This window comes from Polyodon spathula, chromosome 1 (assembly GCF_017654505.1).
Source record: "Polyodon spathula isolate WHYD16114869_AA chromosome 1, ASM1765450v1, whole genome shotgun sequence".
In the NCBI taxonomy this organism is placed as follows: Eukaryota; Metazoa; Chordata; class Actinopteri; order Acipenseriformes; family Polyodontidae; genus Polyodon; species Polyodon spathula.
Window position 1 is genome coordinate 35,214,933 of NC_054534.1, and position 20,681 is coordinate 35,235,613.

General features: G+C 38.6%; 1 protein-coding gene across 2 annotated transcripts in view; it reads right to left on the reverse strand.

Moving 5' to 3' along the window:
* Positions 1-18,366: 18,366 nt before the first annotated feature.
* Positions 18,367-20,681, reverse strand: part of LOC121317912 (methyl-CpG-binding domain protein 2-like) — a 65,409-nt gene continuing 63,094 nt past the window's right edge. Inside the window, exon 7 of one of the 2 annotated variants that reach the window (XM_041254010.1) lies at positions 18,367-19,457. In XM_041254010.1, the coding sequence (XP_041109944.1) occupies positions 19,298-19,457 (160 nt within the window). In that variant the 3' untranslated portion in view covers positions 18,367-19,297. The remainder of the gene's footprint in view (positions 19,458-20,681) is intronic. The other variant, XM_041254018.1, reaches the window with a different exon arrangement.

Genomic DNA, 20,681 nt, shown 5'->3' on the forward strand with positions numbered 1-20,681 from the left:
TGGTCACAAAAGCAAAGTTTGTGGGGAATAATAGCCATTTTCTATACTTTTGAGGCATAAGCAATTAGGAAATAACACTTACTACCCAGGACAAAAAAAAAAACTGATTAAAACTAAATTCTAATGATAATGCTGCTGTGTACTTTTGCATAAGACTATGTCAAGCCTAGATTAAAGCATATTAGAGCACAATATTGTATGAGGTCTGTTAATTGGTTGATTTACCGTTAAGAAACTGTAGCAGTGGCCAGTGAGGTGGATGAGTTTGTGCAGTGAGAATGCATGCCACTATTAAAGTATCACTGAAAAAAAAAAAAAGCACTATAAATCTGAAGATTGTTTTCCATTAGGTTAGCCAACAATAACACTGTGGGTATGTGTACCGTGGTTCACAGCCATTCCATCCTTTGAAAGTTGCTTGATTTCTAAAGGCTCATCATTTGTCTTAAACTGAGGTAATACATTAAATTACTGAGCAAAATAGATACAAGTCCAGATAAGCTGCCTGGAATCCACATCAGTGCATGGGAAGTTGCCATCATGCTGTGCCTACTTTTGTGGAAGATGGATATGCACTGCAAGAGTTTCTGCTTGTTTAGGTTCACTGCAGTGTATCTGTGGTTAACTTTACATTTCTCAGCATAAACCTTTTGGAGGTGGTATCAGTTCAGACAGTGTGCATCAACTGAAATAAAGCCTTTCCCATCAATATATAGCAACAGCTAACCCTTCTCTAAAGAGTCGTTGCGGATCAGCATGTTCTCCAACTGCGAAGTTAGAACACGGTTTAGCTTCATAGTCTAAATGCCAAGAAACGTATCCCCTTAGATTGGGGATGAACTAACTTGTGAGCATTTTTTGGGGGGGGGGGGGGGGGGGGGGGGGGGGGGGGGGTCGAGATGACACCAGTTTGGCAAGGCAGTTTTCTAAATGAAACTCAAGTTATTGATGTTTGATGTATTGAAATCAATATGCAGTAAGGTATTTTATTGAATTTACAAAAGTTCAAGATTATGGAATTATTATAAAAAACATAGGATGCCAGATACCAACAAGTGCAATTTAGATTGAGATGTAAATGTCTCAAGTGCTCTTGGGCCTTTTCTCATAGGGTTTGTTTTTTTAATTTTAGTTCATTTGGAAACAAGCTATGAAAAAACTAATTGTTTCTTTTTTTCTTCTGAAAGAAAAATTTTTCTGAACAGATTTTTGTTTTCAATATAAACTTTCCAAAAAGCAGTGGTTTGTTTTCTGTTAGTGTGGTTCAGGAGGTTGGAGCTAGGGATCCCCCACCGTTCTGTTCCATCAATATTTGCCAATCTCTCTATTTGAACCCCAAGTCATGCCCTTATTCTCTGTCTTGCGTTTTTAGTTTTTCGTGTTGCTACACACCTGACAAACACCTCTGACCAAACTGTCTTCAATCCCCGCTGATCCCGTAGTGCCTGCAGACTCTACGCACCTGCCACACTTTTCTTTCTCTTTGGGATCTGAATTCTACAATGCTGAATTTGAATTCCCAAATTGTGACCAAGTTTGTCCTACTGAACATCCTAGAACTCAAAGAATCCTTTTCAGCTGTTCAGCAAACCAGGCTTTGCAATGGACCCCCCTCCCCACCCTGCCCCGCCCCGTCCACTCCCGATTCTGCTCTTTCTACTTAGGTTGCTAGCCTGCCGTGCTACCCGATACTTGTTCCTCCCGATTGCTTCTTTGACCTGTCATGATATCAAGCATCTCATTTCTTTAATAAGCAGCTTCTAGATGTTTCTTTAGTCTGACCACCAGGACGTGCTCGATAACAGGATTCTCGCTTGGATCCAGCTACCCCACCCACCCAGATCACCACTCCAACCATGCTTGTTGCTTCCGCTGCGTCCGTCCCTGCTGATAAGCTGTCAATCATCACTCTCACTTTGGTTTCCCATGATGTGACTCAGAAGCCTGAAATTGCAAGCATGAATAGTAAAACAACTCCTTCAAAAGCCGTTTCCTGAGCTGTAAACGCAAATTATATATTTTGGAAAAACTGTTTCCATTGTTTTAGGACATGGATATGTAGACATAGATACATGTCCATGTTAAGGCATTGTGACATATAATTATGGCTGTATAACCTTTTTCATGGTAAAGAAAAATAAGAATTTCAAGATTTTTTATGATTAAACATAACAACAATAATGTATTTCTTCCATATAGATGTAGCAGCCAAAGTCAATGTCAACAGGACTGCCACTGCAGTGTTCATTCCTCTCCATGAAATATCTTTGCGCAACAGAGTGGGGGCCATCTCTTGGACCACCAGAGGTTTCCTCTATTTCTTTTCTTTGCACTGGTGGCGCAGTTACGGGGAGCTGGAGGTCGTCTTTTGGGGGTAAGTGAAGCTCACCAGCTTACCAACCTTAGAGGCCCAGACTCGCTGGCCTCGTCCTCTGCCACGAAGGTTCTGCCCAAGCCAGAGGGACCCCTGGCCAAATCTATCCTCTTTCATTTTCCCATTCTCTCACTAGGTTTCCGCTGGGGGAAGCATTGGTTGCTTCTCAGCCATGGAGGCCGATCGGTTCAGTCTCAGCTCCGTGAGGGCAGCTGTCCATGAGCCAAGGGGAAAACCATGTACTCACAAAGCAATCTCTAAGTCACAAAGCACTTATCTCTTACTATCAATTCCTGAGGTTCTCCTCATGCAGCCCTTGCTCCTGTCTTTGGAACTGACAAACTAGTTTCTTGTTACTTATACTTTAGGTTGACTTTTATAAAATTGAAGTATGCATATAAAAGTGATACATTTGATATTCTGCACGTCCTGTAACAAGACAACATCATACAAATTTTCCCAGCACATTTAAAAAGAAAGTGCAATCCTACAATTTTAAGTACTGTGAACATATTATCTAGAGAAGTTAAGTATGCTGAAGATCTGTATTCACAGACATTTGTATTCTCAATGCTACATTGCATAATGTATTTCTTCTCCTGCTAGGGTCAGTCAATGGCATTATTTAGGAGACCAGATATTAATCTTGAGGTTTTGTGATGCAGAGTACTTACAATACATTGGATACTATTCACAAATGATTTATTAATCATTTTTAAGCCTCACCTTCATAATGCCAGATAAATGTTACTGTGATGCATGACACAGTTTCATTCCCTTCCACAATGCAGTACATGACAATAACCCTGTTTTAAACCAAGCACAGAGATTCTTTGGTTGACAATATTCCTGGTTTAAAAAATGAAACCCAGAGATATTGAGACCAGGAAGAGGAGGCTTGTTTTTCAATTAGTGGCAACAGTAGAGATAATATATACATTATAATAGAAGCAATCCTCACACATATACAGTATGTGTATCTGCAGTGGATTTTGTGTGGAAGAAGACTTGCAGGGGTTTTCGTATTATTTTACCAACACTATTTGCATCTCTTGCTTACATCTCCATTGTGGAAGGTGGAGGTGGCTTACATTGATTGAAAATGAGCTATCAACAGATGCAGTCCTCTGCAGGGTACATATAGAGGCAACATAAAGTGAAACTGCACTGCTTACCTTTTAATTTTAACATGTATTCCTTGTCTGATGTTAAAATACTACTACTACTACTATACTACTACTACTACTACTACTATAATAATAATAATAATAATAATAATAATAATAATAATAATAATAATAATAATAATTTCCTTGCTACTTTAATGCATATACAGCAGAAGTCATGTTGTGCAATGACATATTTTCCTTTTTGCTCAGTTTACTCAGGAAATATTGATTGATGAGACGTGCCCTCAATTCTCTTCCTTGTTGGCATGGCCACCCTGCAGAGGCTCTATGGATCGGGGTGACAGTGCTATGTGACTACAATCAAATGCAAACGTCCTGCAAACGTCCTGTAAACCTGTCCTCTGTGTGGGAAATTTAATATAATTCTCTGTGAGCTTTAGCAGGGCTTTTTTTGTTGTTGTAATTTGCAGTTTATTAAATAGGTTGCAGTTAGAGGGTATATCAGCATTACATGAAAAATAAAACATAAACTATCCCACCTTGCTGTTCTGAATGTATTTTGTCATTGTATAATAATCTGTAATGGCCCAAACATTTGCATAATGCCGCATTGCCATTGTCCTCAATCATTCTTTTGGAGCATCCAGATTTTTCTTATTCTTACTGTGATTGGCTGCAAAGACAACAAGGCTAGCCAGAGACTGGATAATGTTTGTTGGGTTGTTTTTTCCTGTGTACTGTCAGTGGTAGCCTTGGTGTGTCCCTTTTGTCCTATAAATCATTAGAACTCTTCCATGGCAAGTCTCAGTTGATAGGGTGAGCGGTTCTTTAATGGACCCAGATTCAGTTACAATTAGCCCACTGACGATGTGCAAGACAAAAAGGTTGGAAACCAAGTGGTATGAAAAATATTGAATTCTTGCCCACCCCTGTATTCAGGGCCAGGTGTGCCTCCTAAAATTACCCTTGGTGAACAACATGAAATATATCAAGGAAACAGTTATAGATCCACCAAACGTTGTTCAGGGTACAGAGCTGACTCTGAGCAGAGCAGTTGAAAGCAATCCTTCTCTAATGTGTGGATGTAACAAGTGCAGAGGTGGATTACCAATGACCAGGTCCTTGCCCAGCCTGTAATCACTTTGTCAGACACTGTCGAATTCTGTTTGGATGTAACAGTCCTGAAAGATGTCATTTTCACACTTGAATGTGGACCCATGAGATGTAAAACTAGAATGCGAGGAAGGTGTTCCTACCAAACGTGTACAAGTGTCTTGCAGGTATCAAGTGAAGACCCTGGTTGCCCACACCTGTGATGTAAAGCATTGGATGAAAAGGCCTATCGTGATATTCACAGAACTGGTCCGAGCTGAGCCTGCTGCAGAATTCGAATCCTGCTGGGAACGTGCTAATCTGTTAGAAATTAATTAGATGCTTTAAACAAACATGTATTGATTGAAATAATGATATACTCTTTGTCAATAATGATATTAATAATGTCTGCAACAATTAACAATGGATAATAGCAAAGCATATGACATGGTTTACTTAGATTTCCAGAAAACTTTAGACAAAGTCCCTCTTAAAAGATTAATTCTCAAACTGAACGCAGTAGGGATTCAAGGAAATAAGAACATAAGAACATAAGAAAGTTTACAAACGAGAGGAGGTCATTCGGCCCATCTTGCTCGTTTGGTTGTTAGTAGCTTATTGATCCCAGAATCTCATCAAGCAGCTTCTTGAAGGATCTCAGGGTGTCAGCTTCAACAACATTACTGGGGAGTTGATTCCAGACCCTCACAATTCTCTGTGTAAAAAAGTGCCTCCTATTTTCTGTTCTGAATGCCCCTTTGTTTAATCTCCATTTGTGACCCCTGGTCCTTGTTTCTTTTTTCAGGTCGAAAAAGTCCCTTGGGTCGACATTGTCAATACCTTTTAGAATTTTGAATGCTTGAATTAGGTCGCCGTGTAGTCTTCTTTGTTCAAGACTGAACAGATTAAATTCTTTTAGCCTGTCTGCATATGACATGCCTTTTAAGCCCGGAATAATTCTGGTGCTCTTCTTTGCACTCTTTCTAGAGCAGCAATATATTTTTTATAGCGAGGTGACCAGAACTGAACACAATATTCAAGATGAGGTCTTACTAGTGCATTGTACAGTTTTAACATTACTTCCCTTGATTTAAATTCAACACTTTTCACAATGTATCCAAGCATCTTGTTAGCCTTTTTTATAGCTTCCCCACATTGTCACATTTCTGAGTCAACAAAAACTCCTAGGTCTTTTTCATAGATTCCTTCTCCAATTTCAGTATCTCCCATATGATATTTATAATGTACATTTTTATTTCCTGCGTGCAGTACCTTACACTTTTCTCTATTAAATGTCATTTGCCATGTATCTGCCCAGTTCTGAATTTTGTCTAGATCATTTTGAATGACCTTTGCTGCTGCAACAGTGTTTGCCACTCCTCCTACTTTTGTGTCGTCTGCAAATTTAACAAGTTTGCTTACTATACCAGAATCTAAATCATTAATGTAGATTAGGAATAGCAGAGGAACTAATACCGATCCCTGTGGTACACCACTGGTTACCACACTCCATTCTGAGGTTTTTGCTCTAATCAGTACTTTCTGTTTTCTACATGTTAACCACTCCCTAATCCATGTACATGTGTTTCCTTGCATCCCTACTGCGTTCAGTTTGAGAATTAATCTTTTGTGCGGGACTTTGTCAAAAGCTTTCTGGAAATCTAAATAAACCATGTCATATGCTTTGCAATTATCCATTATTGATATTGCATCCTCAAAAAAATCAAGCAAGTTAGTTAGACACGATCTCCCTTTCCTAAAACCATGTTGACTGTCTCCCAGGACCCTGTTACCATATAGGTAATTTTCCATTTTGGATCTTATTATAGTTTCCATAAGTTTGCATATAACAGAAGTCAGGCTTACTGTTCTGTAGTTACCTGGTTCAGCTTTGTTTCCCTTTTTGTGGATCGGTATTATGTTTGCAATTTTCCAGTCTGTCGGTACCACCCCTGTGTCAAGAGACAGCTACATGATCTTGGTTAGTGGTTTGTAAATATAATATAAATAAAATGTTTTTATATAACTCCAATTAGTTTTAAAGAGTTGACTGGATCCTTCTAGAATATATCATTAACTCAAAAGATAAGAAATATCAAGGCAGATTGATGATCAGATTTAATTGAGACTCCTGATGTATTCGATGGATGGAAAATCCTATATAAGCCCAGAGCAAGTTCCCATTCAAAACCACTGTATTTGATCTTGCAAGCTGACATGGTCCATTCTCTGAGAGCCTCTGAAAAACTGATTGCTGTTTGGTTGAAGTCAGAAGTCTCTGCCCTTTGAAGACAGTTCTTTTTCATATAACCTACACTACACTTCCATATACTGGAAGGTAAGCATATATTTGAATTTATATCTTGTTTATATCGGCTGCATTACTAAGGTATAGAAATTATGTTTTAGTTTTAAGAGAGTGGTATATTGAATATTTTAGAATGTAGCTGTGTGCACTCTAACTGTAGAAAGGACCTTTTCATGAGCAAATGTTACAATTTTGGTGCCAATCAACATTGCGGTTTCAGACAAGAAGATCTTCGAATATTTTGCACAAATCCAATGTGGTGAGCAAAGCAACCGTCCAATTGATTTTGTTTCAACGTATTTTTTTTTTTTAAAGGCCATTTGTGCTCTATCTGCTGACATTGTCAGATCTCCATCTTAAGTCGTTTTTGTCGACAAGAATTTTGAAAATTGTCCAGTATTTTCACGAGAGCTAATCTTGTGGCCAAACTGAACTTTTTCAACTGGGGGACGCCAGTCTGGTTGTCCACACATAGGCATCTACTTACGTATGCGTTTTCATGACTCTGCAATGTGGTTTGTGCGGAATAATAATAAAAACAACAACAACAATAGGCTTCCCTAGCCTTAGGTTTGGAAACCTATTAATAATAATAATAATAATAATAATAATAATAATAATAATACTAATAACAACAATTAAATCCACTAAAAGACAGCCCTGTAGATATCAGAACACAGGCATGTACAAGCAAATGAAATATCTTCATAGACTTATATATACTACATATATGCCCAGAATATCAATAATAATAATAATAACAGGCAACAATAATGATCTTATAGACATACATCAAAATAATCATATTAGTTGCATCTGAAATCAAATATATACTTGAACTATAAATGTATTATATCTATCAACCAACTTACTGATGTAATCAGAAACAGGCGTTTTCTGCCCAGGCTTGTCAAAACAAGAACAAAACAAAAGAAGGCCTATCAGTGCACTAAGGGTAATGTACTATAAGTTACTGTTGCAGGCCTCGATCGTGGCTGGTGTGCGGTGTGGCTGGAAAATGCCCCTTCAGCTTATTTGTCCCTTTGAAAGCCTTATTATAAATACAGTAACAATCCTATCTAGGCTAACTAACTTTGTGTTATATGTTGTGTGTTGTGTGTTAATATTAGTGTATAGTCATTGGTACACAGGATATAGTATGGGTTACAAGCACTAGTGTTTAAAATGTATATTTGTATTTAGGCATGAGATATTTACATGCAGGTAAAATATAATATGTGAGCACAGGGAATTGCACTTTATTAATTCATGTGCAGTTGTACAGAGGCTCCAATTGAATGACTGATTAGCAAATCAAGTCTCGGTACAGCTGTATAAAAGCAGCATGTTCTCACTCACTTGGGCTGTGTGTTCTGAGTGGAGAACGGGTGTGGAGAGGAGAGTTAAAATAACATACGAGAGAAATAGCAATTGCTAAGGTGTGCTGGAGGGCCAGCACTGTACTTGTTTGTTTAACTTTCTTCTACTTGTTTTGTCTGTTCGTACATTTTGTTTATGTATTTATTTTGGCCGCAAGTGCCGTGTCCTGTTTTGGTATCAGTGTTTTGTTACAACATTTTTATTTTCTGTCTGTGTACCTACTAAATGCTGAGCGCAACCAAGCGCTCAGCTTCACCAAAAACCGACGTCTGAGTATTGTCTCACTTCTTCCTGGTCCGTAACATCACTACACTGATAAGCACCTCCAAGCTTCAGACCAAGGAAAGTGCTTTTTTTTTTTTAGTTTAAAAAAAAAAAATATGGAAGGCTGGAGAGATGGCTGCAGGGAGTTGGAGGAGCTCTTCGGCAGTCTGGAGGACCAATGCTGGTGCCTCGCCTGCGGGGTGTATGAGCATGTGATGGCTGTCTGCCCCTTCCAACCAGAGGAGGAGGAACCGGCCCAGGAGAGGAAGGGATGAGAAGAAAGTTGCAGCAATCACAACAGCAACCACAGCAACAGTAGGAGGAGGTCGGGGATGACGGCTTGGGGGCCTTTTCAAGTATATATCATTGATTGTTGGGGTGCGCTTGGCAAGAGCTTCAGTGACCAAGACAGCTCAACTTGTTGATGTTTCATGAGCAACTGTGTCTAAGGTGATGTCGGCACGGAATCCAAGGGAAAGACATCATCAGCAAAGGGCAAAGTGGGTGTGAGAGCATACTCTAGGATCGTGATATCCATGCATTAATTTAAAGTGCAAGGCAAAACAGACAAGCAACTGCAGATCAATTGACTGCAAATTTCAACCTGGGGTGCTAGCAGCCAGTTTCATCAAAAACGGTCCGTGAGAACTCCACAGAGCAGGATACCATATTCGGGTTGCAGTGCACAAACCACTCATCACACCTGGCAATGCACGTTTGCAGGTCCATTGATGCAAAGAGCACAGGCAATGGACTACCAAGTAGTGGAGAAATGTGACATGGTCAGATGAATCATCCTTCATCATGTTCTCGACAAATGGACGAGTGCACGTGTGGCGCCAACCTAAAGAACTCTACAGCCCTGAGTGCTTGGTTCCAACAGTGAAGGGTTCTGGTGGTTCTATAATGTTGTGGGGTGCAGTTTCCTGGCATGGTTTGGGTGCACTCATTCCCTTAGAAGGCAAGATCAATGCTAATCACTACTTAATGGTACTGAGTAATCATCTTCACCCCATGTTGTAGCATTTCTTTCCTGCTGGGGGGGGTGTCTTCCAGGATGACAATGCCCCCATCCACAGAGCATGTGTCGTTGACCAATGGTTTAATGAGCATGACACTGATATTATCCATATGTCATGGCCTTCTCAGTCACCAGATCTGAACCCAATCTAGCATTTCTGGGATATTCTGGAACAACGCCTGAGCGTTGAGTTGATTTTCTCATGGAAGAATGGTGCCGCATTCATCCTGCAGAATTCCACAGGCTGATAGACTCTATGCCACGACGCATACAGGCCATACGTGATGTTCCAAAGCCCTATTAAGTGACTTTACATTGGTGTTTCCATTTTTTTGTCCACTACTTTATACACACACACACACACACACACACACACACACACACATATATATATATATATATATATATATATATATATATATATATATATACACATATACACACACACACATATATATACACACACACAGTGCCTATAGAAAGACTACACCCCCTTTCGAAATTATCTCCTCTTGTTGCCTAGAATTAAAATACATTAAAATAGTTTTTTTTTCTCATTTATCGACACATTCTACCCCACAACTTCCAACTGAAAAATGTATTCTGGAAACTTGTAGAAAATTAATTAAAAATAAAAACTGAAATAGCTTGGTTGGATAAGTGTACACCCCCAATGTAATAACAATCCTAAATTAGCTCAGGTGTAACCAATCACCTTCAAAATCACACAGAAAGTTAAGTGGCCTCCATCTGTGTTAAATTGCAGTGATTTACATGATTTCAGGATAAATTCAGCAGTTCCTGTAGGTTCCCTCTGCTAGCTAGTGCATTTCAAAGCAAAGACTCAACCATGAGCACCAAGTTGCTTTCAAAAGAACTCCGGGACAAAGTTATTGAAAAGCACAGATCAGGGGAAGGGTATAAAAAAATATCAAAGGCCTTGAATATCCCTTGGAGCATGGTCAAGATGATTATTAAGAAGTGAAAGGTGTATGGCACCACCTAGACCCTGCCTAGATCAGGCCCTCACTCCAAACTAGATGACTGAGCAAGAAGGAGGCTGATCAGAGAGGCTATCAAGAGGCCAATGGCAACTTTGCTTTTTATGGCCAAGACTGGTCAAAGTGTGCATGTAACAACAATATCCCCCCAACAGTATGGTGGCAAGAAGGAAGCCATTACTCAAGAAAGCCAACTTGAATCCCGTTTGAATTATGCAAAAAAACACTCAGGATATTCTGTAGCCATGTGGCAAAAAAAGTTTAGGGGTCTGACAAAACTAAAATGGAACTTTTTGGCCTAAATGCAAAGCGTTATGTTTGACGCAAACCCAGCGCAGCGCATCACCCAAAGAACACCATCCCTACTGTGAAGCATATTGGTGACAGCATCATGTTATGGGGATGTTTCTCATCGACAGGGAATGGAGCACTTGTCAGGATAGAAGGGAAAATGAATGGAGCAAAGTACAGAGAAGTCCTTGAGGAAAACTTGCTGCCCGCTGCAAGAAAGCTGAAACTGGGATGGAAGTTCACCTTTCAGCATGACAACGACTCAAAGCACACAGCCAAAGCTACACTGGAGTGGCTAAGGAACAAAAAGGTAAATGGCCTTGAGTGGCCCAGTCAGAGCCAGACCTAAATCCAATTGAAAATTTGTGGCATGACTTGAAGATTGCTGTTGGAGTATTAAGAGTTATTTCCATGCCTTCTCATCAGGTATCTGCACTACTTTTTTTTTTTTTTTTTTTTTTTACAGTATGCTATTATGTTGTCTAATTTCATTTCTCCCACCCCCTCCCTTTTCTCCACCTTGCAGCAGGTTTAATTGCCATGGGGGTTGCTTGTTGTGAGCCCCTGACTGCCTTGTTTTAGCAAGAGCGGGCTGTGTTCAAGCCTCTGACTTGAGAGACCAAAGGGCCAGCTTGTTGCAGCACTTAAAAAAATAATAATAATTATCCCTGATTTAGTTTCCTGACTGAAATAATAAACAGAAGATCAGTGGCAGTTTTCTGATACCCGAACAGAGCATGTTCAGCACTCATTTGCCCCATTAATTACCTCTTAACACTTATTAACACTTATTATCAGATGACAGGAAGAACGAGTTGTCCAGGGAACTACAACACACACACACACAAAAGACACTCAGCCTAGCTCAACCTCTCTTCCCATGAAATTCCCCATGCTCAGTACAAATATATTCAAACCCCCTGGTTCACCAGCACTGCTGGCTCTCACCAAAAGAAGCAGCTACAGTATGTACATTGGTGCACCCATGTGTTACCAAACCCCAGTAACTAATTTATTTGTAATAATTAGTCATCCAGTCATACCTCAGAAGAAAGGAAATCCAGGGTGTATTGGTTCAGTGTCAGCTCCTGCTGTATCTCGTCTTCAGTTTCCACAAGCCTTTACTTTTGTTCAAGGGTATGGAGGGTGCCCCTGCCCCTGCCCCTGTGTGTATTTTGTGTGTTAATTTGCGTGCAGTGTGTTAATGCCGTTATATATGTATTGGGGCACATGATATAATGGGGCTATGCAGCATGAGTGATTTAAATTATCTAGTTGTATTTAGGCATGGGTAGTGGCGCCAATCAGCAAAACCTTGGGGTTGGGGGGGGGGGGGGGGGGGGGGGGGGAATAAAGCTGAAAACTGATTAATTAATTACTGGTGTTCATTGTTATGAAACCGGTTGGGTTTTATCAGTGCTAAAAACTCATGTTGTGCTCATCTTAAGCACCTACATATGGTAAACATTTCAGACATGACACTCGAACAACAAAACAGTAACAACAAACCCCCAATACACCCACAAACACAAATGTTTAATAAAACAAACAAAAATAAATCTGATCCAATTCTGTATTCTTAAACAAATTCCACAAGTAACAATTTATGGAAGATCAAAAAGACTTATAAAACGCAAAGGGTACATTGATTTATGTTCCCCATTTAGTCAATTGATCATCCCAGTCAATTAATAACCAAAATGCTAATGTTATTTATTTAACCCTATACTGATAGACTGATAGGTAGTTAATACATTGTTTTATTAATTCACAAGTGTAAGTGCGACATTTACATTTCATAGTGATGCATGTAATACCCAATAGAAAATGACATGCATGTCCTGGAACACCCCCTTGTTATTCTTTGTGTTGGTTTTGACCAAAGTTCTAAACAAACAGTTGATACATTGTTTCAAGAAAGAAGTGATACTATTATCGTTTTGTGAACAGCCAGCAGAATAAAAATACTAAAGAAACAACAATTATCAATAAACTAATGTGTGTAACACATGCAATAATTTACCACACGCTTCCATACAACTTAATAAATATTGTTGCATTACCTACGTATTTGGGTGGTACTCTCTATTTCCCTTTGACTTTTCTTTTTAGGGTACTTTGCATCCCTATTTGTTTCATGATGAACACTCTGTTTTTTTAAAGTCAGACAGATAGAGTAATTGTGTATTTTCTTTGAACGGCAGTGAAGCTTTACCTCGGCTGTGGCGCATTACAGTGCACTGAATGCTTTGATGTTGCTTGCTCCTGGCATAACTTTTAACTACGGTATGGCTCAAGGGCCAAGCAAAACAGACAAACAAGAAAGGGGAAATTGCATATAGTAATTGAATCCTGGAATAATTGTGTATGTCTATATATATATATATATATATATATATATATATATATATTATATATATATATATATATATATATCACTCACTCAGGGTTGTGTGTTTGGGAGTGAAGAACGGGAGAGAGGAGAAAATCATTAAAAACTAAAAATAAAGCGAAACAAATGCTATTCGTGCGGGAGGACACGTACGATACTTGTTTTGGGTTTCATCCACTGTTTGTTTGTCTGTCTATTTGTTATGGCCACCGCGCTGTTTGTTTTGTTCAGTGTTTTCTGTTTTGCAATAAACCGGTGCAACAGTGCAATTCAAAATTCACTCACCACTCCGTGTTTCTGTTACGGGTCTGAGGTCCACACCAGCCAGCCTGTTCACAAAGGGCCATTCTAGTACTCATTGTATAAATGGCTCTTATATGCATAATTGAGGTTGTATCTTTATACATTCATCTTTATTTGATGTTTTATTTTGGCTTTGAATTGAGGGTGGGAAATTTAAGGCTGTTTTAAATTTGAAAGAATATGCACAGTCTCCCAGCTCAGCCGTGGAAGACTGTAACTCCTTCAGTTGCCATAGGCCTCTTGGTGGCCTCCCTGACTAGTGCCCTTCTCGTCCGGACACTCAGTTTTTGAGGATGGCCTGTTCTAGACAGATTCACAGTTGTGCCATATTCTCTCCATTTCTTAATAATGGACTTTACTGTGCTCCGGGGGATATTCAATGCCTTGGAAATGTTCTTATATCCTATCCTTAATTGGTGCTTTTGAAGAACCTTATTCCGGATTTGCTTTGAATGTTCCTTCGTCTTCATGATGTAGTTATTGTTAGGAAATGTTCTAACCAACTGTGAGACCTCCCAGTGACAGGTGTATTTAACCTGAAATCATGTGAAACACCTTAATTGCACACAGGTGGACTCCATTCAACTAATTATGTGACTTCTAAAGACAATTGGTTGCACCAGAGCTTATTTAGGTGTGTCATAGCAAAGGGGGTGAATACTTATGCAATCAATTATTTTTGGTTTTATATTTGTAATTAATTTAGAACAATTTGCAGATTTAATTTTTCACTTTGACATCATAGACTTTTTTGTGTTGATTAGTGGGAAAAACTCCTAATTAAATCCATTTTGATTCCATGTTGCAATACAATAAAATGTGGAAAGGTCCAAGGGGGAGTGAATACTTTTGACAGCCACTCTAACTTATGAATAAACAATTTTTATTAAGATGTAAAATACATTATTAAATTGAGCAATAACTCAGATGTAAAAATGTGTTCACAACTAATTAAGAATCTTTGTTACCACTTCAATAAGAACTGTACTTTACTTTAAATACGTATATTTGTGGTGGAACAACTGAAACCCAGACTTAAAATACAATGAATAAATATGTCTCACAATATAGTGTTTTTGCTAGGGTGGTTATGTAAATCTTGTTATGCTTCATTATTTTATTATTAGTAGTCCTATTTAGTACCAGTAGGGGGACTACACCGCACACCCAGTGACGGTCAGGTCTGTAAATTAAAAATGCAAAACAAAGGGGGAGGTGGTACAGAGCACGCCACCCAGAGCCCACCGGTTGACAAAGACCGACATGTTGCCAGCAGACTCCGTGTGGGTGTGCTCCAACATAAACTGGGACCGGCCCAGGGCCCTGAACATGGCTCCGCAGTCAAAGAGACCCTCCCCCGGTGATCTTACGCTTCCTGGTCTTGTAGATGGCAAGTCTAGCAAGAGCCAGGAGCAGATTCACCAGGAGGTCTCTCGCCTTGCTGGAGCCACGAACATGGTGCCCAAAGATGAGAAGGATGAGGGAGAAATGCAGCCAGAACTGTAGCAGAAGGTTCTTTAAGAGCAAAAAGAATGGCTGCAGCCTGGTGCAAAGAAAATAAATGTGGACTACCGACTCGGATTGACTGCAGAAAGGGCATGCGGCAGTAGTATTATTACTACAGCTAATGTCAAAAAGTTATGATAGATGACCTTTTGACCTTATGATTATGAATATGAATATTTATGACTATATAGGGAGGGGTGTGAATTTATCATAACTTCTGTCATCTATCATAACTTTTTGACATTAGCTGTAGTAATAATACTACTTGCGGCGTCCGAGTTGGTAAAGTGACGCAGGATCTCTCCAGACGCGAGCGCTCTGTGCAGCACCCTCCATCCCAAGTCCCCAGCTTCCCTTGGGACCAGTGGGGAGTAGAGGGCCTCTGACAGAGGACCGACGCGCTCTGGTGGTCGTATGGGCTCCCGTCAAGTGGTGTCTTGGCCGGAGAAGAGGGTGAGGAAGTGGAGGGTGTGGAGCACCTTTGCGTACAGGGTCCTCCTCGACGCGTATTGCAGGGGGGTCGAGGAGAACTGCGAGATCCTGCTCAGGTTGTTCTTGAGGGGGGGCTGAGGAGGGTCCCGCACCTTGGGTTCCATCAGCAGGATCGGAGAGCCGGGGGTAAGGGGGGAAATTTGTTCTCGGGCCTGAGGAACCCCTCGAGATACCTGACAGAGTCTGGGTGCAACGCTGCTTTGCACTCCTGGATCGCTCAGCTGGCCATTCTGATAGTCCCCCGAGCCGCCCTGGCAACCAGCAACTCGGGAGTCAGCCACTCCGAGAGGTCGCGATCCAAGAGATCCCTGACTCTGGTCACCTTGGCCGAGATCAACAGTCTCCGCAACTAGGTGGGGGTTGTGCAGCAGGGGCTCCAGAAGGAGGCCTTCACCCTCGGTTAGAACAGTGTCTCGGCTCACTAAGAGCATAGTATTAACCATAAACCTAATGAGTTCACTTTTTATGTGTGTAATGATCTGTGAATAACAGAAATGTTTCTGACTAACTGTGAAAACTCTGTCTTTTATTAAGTATGAAAGTGTTCATTTAAGAGGAAGGCAAGCATATGTGTGAAGGATTATGAAGGTTCTGTTATTACTTCATCTTCCACTGAAAAGTGCGATCTGCTCAGAAAGGTTAATTAAATCTAAGGAGAATACGAAAAAATGTGTTCCCACAAGACTTTTGCCTACATTTTTTTAAATATCAAAGAAAACTTTAGATTGTTTTCTCTTATTGAAGTTAATATTGCCGTCACATTCCGTTACTTTGTTTATGGTTCACTGCTTGCAGTTGAGGGCAATAATGTTTTTTTTCCAGCTATACAAAGCATTTGCTCTTCTAGTGTCAAGTGCCAATGTAATTTGCATTGAAGCACTTTTACTCTCCGTACAGAAATCCCAGGGAACAAAGCCAGTCATTCACCTTTTAAATGATATATATATATATATATATATATATATATATATATATAATATATATTATATATATAATATATATATCTATATATATATAATATTATATATCAAGGAATTCTCGATATATAACTTACCTCGTGGACTTACTATTGAATCATACATTCATCAATCTAAAAGTCTCGATTTTCAGATTTATGTGTTTTGTTAACGACACTGGGTCTTGCTTGACCCAGAAAACATTCACATAAAATTTAAAACACCACTGACATATGACCAACAGTATTACATATACATACATACATACATACACACACACACACACATATATATAATATATATATATATATATATATATATATATATATATATATATAGAAGTGAGGTTATATATATAAATCAATGGGCTTCATTTACAGTCATTTAACAAGTGGTGGCACAAATCACACAGATCCTGATCTTTTCAACATATGCAGTGCACTTACCACAGAATGTCTGTGCATTTGGTACAGCTATCAACAGTCTTGTTGCCATTACATTTTGCAATCTGGCATTATCGCCTCTTGCAGCTGGCTCGTCCACTATAATATTCTGTCCCGGTTTGTAGCAGAGAATGCTATTGTCAATGAAGCAGGTCTAAGTTTCGCTCTTGGTCAGAATAGGTATGATAGTATTTTATCTCCTAAGGTAGGTCATTTTTTCTTTGTCAGGGTAATTAGTACATATATTTAGGAAAAGTCAGGAAAGCACAACTGTGTACCTTAAACACACAATTAAAATTTGAATTCCAAAAATAATCAAATGACAGCCTTGGAAATAGAATAACATGTTGAAATATATATTAGCTCAAAGAGCCAGCTGTCCAACATTTCGATATGTTGTACATCTTTCTCAAGGGAGTACAGGTGTTTGACGGCATGACAACTACTTGTTATTGTTTATATCCAAATCCATGATTTATTCTTACATGATGTAATGGTGTTCTATATATTGTGACAATTTTTACTTATATCTTTAAATCTTTATTAATTAAAGTGCTGAACAGCTTTTTTTTTTGCACAAACCTAAATCTAATAAAAGAGCAATTCCAATCAAGTATGCTAAACATGGCAAATACATGTGGAATTTGTATGAATCTCAGCAAACCCAAATAGCTCCTGCATCATCACCAACACATCATAAATCAGCAGCCACATGTATTGAACAGCTTTAAATCCAATGGCAATAAAAAAATAAACAATTTAAAGAGGTGTTTTTATACACAGTGGAACATAATTAGTTATGTTTTTAAATAACATTTTCTATTTAGGTTAAACTTCACCAGATACCATACCTCATCTATACAGTAAGCAGCTTTTCATTCTCTTTGAACAATGAAGGAAGGCAGAGAACAGCAGCACAGAGCTTGTGGATTAAATTAGATTGTTTGCAATTAAATAACTTGCAGTAAGCATCCATGTGGCAGGTCCTGCCAGACTGTTGCCACCACAAGGGTAGAGCAACGGATACAGTTTTGTATATATTTGTAGTCCAGATGGGAGCCATCTAAAATGGCTCCCCTCAAAATAACTACAGCTCCTTGACTCCCCTTGGGGTGTGTGCACCTGATAATGCAGAATTGCTTGGATCAGATGATCAGTGCAAGGGGATCACTTGAGTGGATCAAGTGAAGCTGGGATATACAGTGAACAAACTTGCACTTAAGAACATTAATATGCAAAAGCCAGAAAACAAATATGTTTGAACTGTAAATCTGTTGCAGACAGAAAAATGCATTTTTATGTCGTATCTACCAACTAATCAGCGATATCCTGTATTAACTATTTTTACCATGTGTGTTTGGTGATGTCATAGAAAAAATGACACTATGGGATCTCCGGTTTCACTGTCTATTGACCAGTCTCACTACATTTGTTTCACTTTAAAACTTCACGGTCAAAGGGTAAGTGTCGCAAAGAGCCACATTTGCAACATTGCTTTGGTTAACTGGGATAAAAAACAGTGACCTCTGTCAGGGGCCAATAACAAAGGTATTTGGAATGTGCTTAAAATGGTTCTCTTTCCCTTCTGCAGCTTGACTTTTCATTATCAGCCAGCTGTCCATAACCCTTCTATATCTAGAAACAGGCTTTTCTAAAAGTTCACTGTATCTTTTAGCTAAAACACACAGTAATTAACACAGATAGGTTCATTAAATATATTGGGATGCCTGAACAGATAAATCACCTCTCTTCAAAAGTAGGCAAAGGGGAAGTGCAGAGCCATTTACTACCAATGTAGAATGGCTGTGTGGGATAGTTCTTCAATCTACCACCACCCCCAGGACACTAAATAATACATACATACATTCTGCAATGCTCCCTGCAGAGACTGGCATGGCATTCATTGTGATTGATTTCTAAAGTGGTCAACATCACACAAACTGATCTTATTCTATTCACCACAAGACATACATTTGTGAATATAATCATTTATTTACTTTACACTGATGAAAGAATGCACAGGTATTCTTTTTTTTATTTAGAGGTATAAAAATCTTTTTAAATAAGTTGTTTCCATTCTATGTTTTTTAGAAATTATATAAACTTGAATACAAACCCTGACAGCATAGCCCTTCCAGCCAAAAAAAAAAAAAAAATAATAATAACAATAAAACAAATTTAAAAATTAGCAATACAAATCCAGCAGATTGCAACCTGGGTTTAGGAACACAAATGTTTAAGTGTATTGCTTATTATGTATATTAAAAAAACTAAAAAAAAACACAAATTCACAAAGTAAACATTGATCTGAAATATATAGATATGTACATCAAAAATATGATGGTCAAAAAAGGCCTTGGTTCGAGCTATTTATTATAAAGCTAGTAAAATGTGCGTGGGTCCTTTTTGTTTCTTTAAGCATAGACTGACGACGATCCAGACATGATGTCTTCAGTTTTAATTTGGGAACTTGCTTCTGGTGCAAAAATAAAGTCTCTGGAATCCTGTGAAATCAAAGAACAGATGACAATTAACACAGATGGTGAATACTGTACTGCACACATCAATTCCACATGGTTACATCTGAGCACTGAACTGAATGTGTATTTCTTGTCTCTAAAGCTTTAATTCCAGCCTCAATCCTTTCCTTTGTAGAAAAAAACAAACAAACAAAAAAAAAATGTATCCAGCTATCTCCAAAGTTAATGGAAAGTGTAAGCCACAGGCAATTTTATTTCCTTAATATGTAGGTCTTTGAAAAAATTAAATAAAAATAATAATGAAGAATAAAAAAAAACCCAGAAGCTTAAAAAGTGACATCATTGCTGCTGGGCCTTCATCATGACATATCTGTGAAGAGAATATTTCCCAATAATGTGCTTCTTTTATTGTGATTCCCTTGTCTATCCTTTAACTTTCCTGGTGTTTCAACAGCCCAGGGATGAAGTATTGACCCCCTTCTTAACATCACTAAATACAATGGAAACAGCCCAAGTCTGAGTAATGTTGTGGTTTATATTTGGAGTATCCAGGTATTTTCAGATCTGTTATTTACTGTATATGTATAAACAAATACACCAGTATAATGCACAATTTAAAGTGTTACATATATGTCCTGGAAAAGATCAATAAAAGCTTTGTAGATAGCTTAAAAAAAAAAGAAAAAAGAAATCAGGGGGAAGTCGTTTTGCCTACTAACTGCATCTGCAATCTCAAAACAAGCAGACCACCAATGGCATCATCAAAAAAGCATGAAAATATCAAACATATATATTTTAAGTATATACTGTAGTTTTCAGAGCATAACACACACCTATTTGCATATTACTGAGGATGATGAAGAGGGATGCACAGAATGCATTGAAGCGTGTTGTCTATGATTTGCTTTTCAAATGAGACCGTGTAAGAACTACTGTAACCGAGGACAGAGAAAAGACAATTATTTTTGTACAATGTTTTATTTATGCTAACAATGCCATATTATTTACAATTGATTTCCCATACATAATAGCATTAACACTAGGAAGAAGTTGTTTAAGTACAGGGTTATTTTACATAAAACGATATATGCAATATGCCTAAAATGCTTCAAGGTATAGAATTTGTATACATTGGTAAGTTAACTAAGTAAAATGCAGAACGTAACGAAAGATGTAAGACTTGTATAAAATATATTTGATGGTCAAGAAGTTGCAGTGAATTGTCATACTGGCCAATTCTAGAATTAA